Genomic DNA, 8,350 nt, shown 5'->3' with positions numbered 1-8,350 from the left:
AAGTCCTGTTATCAATAATATAATTTACCTTTGCTTGTCTTCCAATGAAATGAGGCAGGTCTGTTTTTGCTGAAAATGGGAATTACACATGTATAAATCCTCAGCAGGCATATATAAACGATTGTTGGCAATGATGGATGCTCCCAAAAGCACGTCATATGAAAGGCTCATACGATATACAGAACAAGGGGATATGGATCCTACCCCAAAGTATCATGGACATATGAAAGGATAGATGAAATGACGCTCAGACAGATGGAAGGATAGATGATGACCATTCCTATAACCCCCACCACTCATAGCAGGTGATTAGAAACGTGACTCAAGTAGAATGTGTCTGTAGGACACAGGGAGTGCTCCCCCACCCCCCACAACCGGTACATCTGTCACAATAGGGGGCAATAATTCAAATGTTTGCATTCTTACCGGGTTATAGCCTCAACAAACATTTTATGAAAAGGATTCATTATTCTTGGCCATATACTTTTTGAACCATGAGCAACACAACCAAAACGTCCACTATTTTGTCTATTTCAAAGGCCATTATTCTGTAATAAGCATTAAGATTCTCAAGAACAATGCCAAATGTGCAAAGTCACATCACGATTAAAAATCAAGCAAGGTTTCATGAATTTACATCAAATAAATTAGGTGAAAATGTGCATTTTTTTTTTTTGCTTTTTCAAAATTAAAAATTAACAAGAGTGCCAGAATGTCACAATATACGCCCATCACAGCAAATTTCTTTACACTAGCACCTGTAATTGCACATGAAATTTTAATTTACTAGTCCACACACAAATCCTAACCAGGTAGAGAAAGCTCAAAATACACCTCAAAATTGGATGTAACATGCATGTTGTACTACAGAAAAGTGGTCTCGATTTTTCCCTACAACTTGTAAAGAAATAGTTACAATATAAGCTATTTAAAGTATCAGCAAAGGGAAGTTATTCAAAAGAAGGGACCAGTGCATGACACTCTGTTGTATGATGGTGAACAATTGTGCCAAGTTACATCAAAATCCCTCCATGTATGAAAAAGAAATGCTACGGACAAAGTCATTCTTATATGTGACCTTTGGCCCCTAAGTGTGACCTTGACCTTAGACCTAGGGACGTGGTTCTTGCGCATGACACTCGGGGTCTCATGCTCTTGAACATTTGTGCCAAGTTGTATCAAAGTCCCTCAATGCATGAAGAAGAAATGCTTCGGATAAAGTTTTCATTCTTATATCCTTGACCTCTAAGTGTGACCTTGACCTTACCCCTAGGGACCTGGTTCTTGCGCATGACACTCCGTCTCATGATGGTGAACAATTGTGCCAAGCTACATCAAAGTCCTTTCATGCATGAAGAAGATATGCTCCGGACAAAGTTTTCATTCTTGTATCCTTTGACCTCTAAGTGTGACCTTGACCTTGGACCTAGGGACCTGATTTTGCACATGACACTCACTCTAATTATGGTGAACAACTGTGCCAAGCTACATCAAAATCCTTCCATGCATGAAGAAGATATGCTCCGGACAAAGTCATTCTTGAATTTTGATATATAACCCATGTTCTACCCTTTTAATACAGAGTGCCAAGCAAGGGAGCAACCAGTACCAGCTTTAAGTCTTTTGGTGCTGTGACAGTCATGCATCACCGTTAGACAGTATTGCTACTTAAATTTGCTGAAAATTAAGAATTACTTACACTGGTCCATGCCATCAATTATCAGTGATAAAAAATCTTCAGGGTGTTGGCGACTTGCATGCCTTTTAGAATAATAAAATTTTCTCTCTAACCTGCAATATTACTTAAAAGAAGCTGAATACTTCTTACAGGAGGACAGACACAGAACAAACAAAAACTGAAACAATGTCATGATGACCCTATGGATCACTCACCTGTTAAATATGCTACATTCAATACTTGTAATGAAGGTAAAGTGTCTTAAATCTGGTCCATAGTTATCTACTCTGATCGTTGCAGTCCATCTTATTGCACCAATGAAATTTCAAATTGCTACTTCTTTAGTTACCGAGATAGACCCATTTTAATTTGAAACAAAGGGAGGTAATTTGAAATAAATCAATCCATGGTTATCAATCCTGTGTGTCTTAAGGTCCAGTAGATACCATAAATGAATCTTCATCATTTTCATTAGCTACCAAGATATTCCTACTTTATTTGAAAATAGAAAATTTTGCCCCTTTCAAGAGTATCCATGAAGGAACCTAGCTGGTTTTGAAAGGAACCTTTGTTATTTAAATTGTCAGAAAGTGTGGTCAATATCGAATATGAATTAGGACAGTTTAAACTTTGTACCATATAAAATATGTGTCAATCACATCATAAGCCATCAAAGATATGCAAGGCCTTTGAACAATTTTTCATTTCATTTTCCACAAGACAACTTACATCTGACGTTGATTGTGAAGAGATCTTTCCATTCTAAGCTGTGACCTGGTGACTGGATCCAATGTGCTCTGAAATTTCCTCTGTAAAATTGCGCATTTCGTACACTGGGAAAAGCTTTTGGTCTGAAATGCAACAACATTCACAGTTAGTACTGCATTATGCACAGGTAAACAACATGTAACCTTAACCACTTTCATGAATAATTTCTTAGAGTAACTGTCAAGGTGTGTGATGCGCAGTAAATGGAACACGCCAAAAAGCAGGGCAGTGCAAACTCACTTGTCCATACAAAACACTTTCAACCAAGTCGAGTGGGTTCCAGTATATCATTGACCTGTAGGAGATACAGTCATAGAATTGAAATCTATGTAAACTCTCACTCATGGAAGGCCCTGGGTATGAGCTCCGTCAGTGACCAAAAAGTAGGCAGTTGATTAAAGATTTATGTATCTAGTACTGGCCTTTCCAAAGAAGCTAAGTGAGCTGTCCGCATGATATTACTGAAAATTTAATAATAGCGAGATATAAATCCAACATTTAGACATATTTTAATTAACACTTATACGCATGCAGTGAAACATGCCGGAGTCCACTCGCAGTGCCTGAGGGTGAATGGACCTCGGTGATAAATGTGAATGCGAACAAACGAGTCTCATTTTTCTTATAAAATATAGTTGAGCTGAAAAGCATATACACAAACCTTTTTTATTTTCAAATTAGGAAAATGTTTCGTCCAGACCCCATAGAAGGTTGACTCAGACACACAGCTGTCCACCTCTCTCACATATGTTTCGTAGACATGTCTTTTTATTGTTTTGTATGGTAACAAAATGTCTCTTGAATTTGGCATCCTGTCCGCAAACATTGTAGCGTAACTTTCAAGCCAGGCAATGCATTCCAAAGATTTAACACTCTTTTCCCTAATAACTGGGCTAGAACTCATAGCACCAGTTTTTGCTAGTTCCTTCTGTCTGGTGATAAAGTTCTTGTTAATGTGAAATGCATGTTCGAAGGCCTTGAGGCAAATTCCTTGTCCATTATCCAAAAACACAAATGTGAAACGTCCTATCCTTTGTGCGGATGTTAATTTAGAAATCACAAATTCCTTCCTTTGTTTACTGGGCATAGTCCAATAAATATATCTCAGTCTCTTCACCAATTCATAACTTAATTTGTCCATACAATCATTTTTGCATTTGCATTGTTTTCCCATACTTTTTATAATGTCTGTTTGGTCCAAAAACTTCTCTTTTAGTGTAGACTTTTTTGAAGAAACTGTTGCTTCACCTGTCAAATTGTTAAATAATGGAGTATAATTATGCATATTACTTGAGTTTACTCTAGATGCAACAGTTATTATCAAAGGGAGGTAATTTGTCATAAATTCAGTCAATACCCAGACGTTCTAAGTCAATCTGATGGCATAAATAAAATTTCAAATCAGTACTGTGATAAGTAACAGAGTTATTACCATTTTAATTTAAAACTAGAATGTGTCTGTAGGACACAGGGTGTGCCCCCACTGGTACATTTGTCAAGGGGCAATAATTCAAATGTTTGCAGCATTAATGGGGTTAAGCCTAAACAGCAACATTTTATTAAAAGTATTCATTATTCTAGGCTATATATTTTTGAGCTATGAGCATCACAAACAAAATATCCATTATTATTTTATGTTTTCCAGCGAATTATAGAGTTTTCTCAGTGAAATAAAAGTGATAATCCACAGTTTTGAAACAGTAGATTATCATTTTTATTTTCACTGTTTTTTTCCCAAACTTGTTCCTGTCCTCCGTCGCAAATGAAGTCAAATTGTATACCGGGCGTTATGAATACCGGGGACCATAATGACGATGACGTCGTTAAAATGACGTCATTTGTATTATGCTTTCTGTTGATCTTTCCCGCAATTTTCGACATTTTTATAAATTACGCAACAAAAATAGAGTTTTACACATGAAATAAAAAGAAAATTTGTTTGTTTCAGTGAAATATCAATTTTATTTCACCCGGGAGCACCAAAAAAAGTCATTTTCAATCGTGGCTATGCCACTCGTGAAAATATCAGTTTTTGATGCTCACTTGTGAAATAAAATTGATATTTCACTGAAACAAACAAATATCCTCTATTTATGGCTATTTCAAGGGCATTAACTCTGTAATAAATGCGAAGATTCTCAAGAACAATGCCAAGTGTGCAAGGTCACATCATCATAAAGACTCAAGCAAGGTTTCCTGAATTTACATTAAATAGTCTTTGAGCTAGGCACATAATTAGGTGAAAAGGTGCATATTTTTTACTATTTCAGGGGCCATAACTGAAAATAGAGCATAAAACCAGCCAAAAAAAGGAGGTTGCAAGTTTATATCATGATAAAGACTTATGCAAGTTATCAATTATCTTTATTAAGTCAAAAGGTGAAAATATGCGCATAAAGTAAATTGTTAAATTGCAGTAGACAGTAGTTGCTGAGAAATTGCGCAGACAAGATAGCGACTTTCCAAATACGACATTTCCTACAAAATTGTGAATATTGGTAGTCCATTTAAGAAGGTTACAATTTCTAGACAAATAAACATTACAAATGTGTATTAGTTTTAAAATATAGTTAACTCAGATAAGTCATTCACAAAAAGTCATTTTGCTGTTCTCACAAATTGACCTTTAAAGTGAAATTAGTAGCAAACAGGTTAATCAAATTCTCTTTTAGGCGTGAAAAAGTGTTTATTTCCGGTATCCCGACCTACCCTAAATTTTTGGCCTGACCCTAAATGTTTTTATGGCCTTGGAGAATAAGTTTTTCAACTGTTTAACAAAAAAATTGCAAAACTGAACTAAATATTATGCTTTAAACATGGTCAGTGACTTCCTGATGCTCTAAAGGCATAACCCCCTTATTTGAATTAATTTTTTGACACAAAAATAAATTCCAAAAGTCTCCCTTAATAAAAAAATCCGACGTACCTACCCTAATTTTTTTTAAGCATGTTACCGGAAGCAAAGAATTATTTTAGGCCTTGGTCCGAGCATAAGCATGGATATCATAATGAGGAATTGGCACAGGAGGGCTTTGTAATATTTTATGATAACTGAAACAAGTTATGAAAGTTTAACCAATAACTTGAAACAGTTACACCCCTGACTGATTACACCATTGGAAATAACTTAAGCTGATATGTTTGGCAAGTTCAGTTACTCAACAATTAACTTAAAACTTAAAAATTTATACCACAAGACTTTTCAGTGAATGGACTGGCCAACATCCTGGAGAATTCTTCAACATCAACAAACTTTCCCCTATCGCTTTTGGGGTCACTCTGTTAAAGGTCAAGGTCACAGGGGCCTGAACATGGAAAACCGTTTCTGATCAATAACTTGAGAACCTCTTGACCCAGAATGTTAAAACTTTATAGGATAATTGGACATACAGAGTAAATGACCCCAATTAATTTTGGGGTCACTCTATTAAAGGTCAAGGTCACAGGGGCCTGAACATGGAAAACAATTTCCGGTCAGTAACTTGAGAACCACTGAATCCAGAATGTTAAAACTTCATAGGATGATTGCTCATGCAGAGTAGATGACCCCTATCGATTTTGGAGTCACTCCATTAAAGGTCAAGGTCACAGGGGCCTGAACATTGAAAACCATTTCTGATCAATAACTTGAGAACCTCTTGATCCAGAATGTTGAAACTTCATAGGATAATTGAACATGCAGAGTAGATGACCCCTATTGATTTTTGGGTCAGTCTATTAAAGGTCAAGGTCACAGGGGCCTGGTCATGTGAAATTATTTCCAGAAATAACTTGATAACCACTTGACCTAGAATGTTGAAACTTAATAGGATGATTGGACATGCAGAGTAGATGACCCCTATTTATTTTGGGGTCACTTGATCAAAGGTCAAGGTCACAGGAGCCTGAACAGTGACTTGAGAACCACTAGGCCAAGAGTGTTGAAACTTAGCAGGATGACTGGACATGCCAAGTAGATGATCCCTATTGCAGCCAACCATCAGTGTCTCTTTGACTTTCGCTCATGACTCCTATTGACTTCTTGCCTATACCACTTTGCATTGGGGGAGACATACGCTTTTTTGCAAAAACATCTTCTAGTTATATCTGTCCCGGTACAAACACAATAGAAATTTGATTGAGAAAAGACAAAAAATAGTGTTTTAATGCATTTAATGTGTCAAGTAATAATTTCAAAGCCCTCTTTACAAAAACAACAAATATTTTCATGTTTATCAAAATTTTCTTTTTCTGTTACCTTTTGACATTGTGCAAGTTCCTATAGATATAAATGAGAATATTTGTTTGTCTTTTCAGTTCTCTGTTGGTGAAAAAGTTTGGGCATTGTATAAGGATGGACATTCCTACAAGGCCAGGATTATAAGGATTAACAAAAATTGTAAGTATATTTAGTTATACATGTATTTATAGTGGCACTGACTTAATAAGTAACTGAGAGTATAATCTGTGATCAAGGGTTGACTACACTTACAATTACTATAACATCTCACTTACTCCCTTGCAATTATTAAAGCGAAGAATTTTTTAGAAAGAAATCAATACAACTGAGTCATGATTCCCAACACTTTCACCTTCTATCATTAAAGGTCTTGAATACTTTTCAAGTTATTCTCTGGACAAGCATTTTATTGTTTTATACGAAAAAATAAGATAATTAAAAAAGAAACGTAATAGGCTGACCTACTTCACAATTGCAGCTATCATTGTGTGAAGTATCAAACATATACCACTAATACTTCTGAAGTTATGCTCGAGATACTTAGTAAAAAAAGCAAGGTGATAGTAATTAAAACATTCCTCCCAGTATGCAGTTACTTAGGACCTAATTTTATCATTCACCAACAATCAATTAACATTATATCATTATGTCAATAGCATTAAAAAGTTACTTTTTGCCAGTAATTGTTTGCAGTATATTAATAGTTATTCAATATGTTCCATTGCAACCTACAGAGTAAAGTATATTCAAGATGGAGTGGTCCATGATGTGGATGGTGAAGGACTCGTTACTTATGTTTGAATTACCTGAATAACCAGAAATTTTCATCTTATGAACACAATAGAGATGTTAGATCTTAATCAAACTTGCACTTGTATCAATCCTTACGAGAACCAGTCAGATTCCATATTACAAAATCCTATGAACTGATTTTATGTCAAATTAACTCCCTCTGTTTCAAATTAAAATAGGTATGTCCCAGTAACTAATGAAGATGCTGATTTGAAAACTGTCAGGGGAGAATAATTAACTATTGCAAATAACCTCACTTTATTTTTATGTTTTATATATATTGCATGCATGACCATCTTGTTTTTCTGTGCTAGCATCTTTTATACTTTGTAATACCAGTTTGTAATTTCATCCAGTTTTGTGAGGCATAGTTTTATTTGATTTTTGAACTGGTTGTGACTTTGGGTAGATTGACGGGGGCAGTCTGTCGCGTCCATTACCTCCCTTTGTTTCAAATCAAAATACTAGGTTTATTTCAGTAAGTAATAAAGATGTTTTGAAATTTGATTTATACCCTGGGATGGACTCGGACAATCAGGGAACATAACTATGGACTAATTTTTGTCAGATTACCTCCCTTTGTTTCAAATTAAAATGGATATATCTCAGTAGCTAATGAAGATACTGATGTGGAAATTCATTAATGATGAAAGATGGGCTCAGACAATCAGGAAAGATAACTGTTGACAAATTACCTCCCTTTATTTTTATATTGCATATATTGCATGGCCCTCTTGTTTACTGACCTAGCTTCATAACTACTTTGTAATACCATTTTATGACTTTATCCAGTTCATGAAATTCATCCATTTGATTTGGTTTTTAATATAAAGATGAACAGGATTTAGATTGTATGCATTTATCCTGTCATGTATTGTCATTTTATTAAAAAT

The 8,350-nt window shown here is 35.3% G+C and overlaps 1 protein-coding gene across 1 annotated transcript; it reads right to left on the bottom strand.

Annotated features, from left to right (window-relative positions):
- Window positions 1–3: 3 nt before the first annotated feature.
- Window positions 4–5,695, bottom strand: LOC128552757 (uncharacterized; the record flags this gene model as incomplete). Its single annotated transcript, XM_053533816.1, has 5 exons — window positions 5,638–5,695; window positions 3,108–3,694; window positions 2,408–2,529; window positions 1,700–1,791; window positions 4–69 (listed from the first exon to the last, which is right to left on the bottom strand). Coding segments are annotated over exons 1-5 (901 nt in total), but the record flags the coding sequence as incomplete, so codon positions are not given.
- Window positions 5,696–8,350: the final 2,655 nt, after the last annotated feature.

This window comes from Mercenaria mercenaria, unplaced genomic scaffold, assembly GCF_021730395.1.
Source record: "Mercenaria mercenaria strain notata unplaced genomic scaffold, MADL_Memer_1 contig_3129, whole genome shotgun sequence".
In the NCBI taxonomy this organism is placed as follows: Eukaryota; Metazoa; Mollusca; class Bivalvia; order Venerida; family Veneridae; genus Mercenaria; species Mercenaria mercenaria.
The sequence above is the reverse complement of the archived record's forward strand: the minus strand, read 5'-3'. Positions and strand labels throughout refer to the sequence as shown.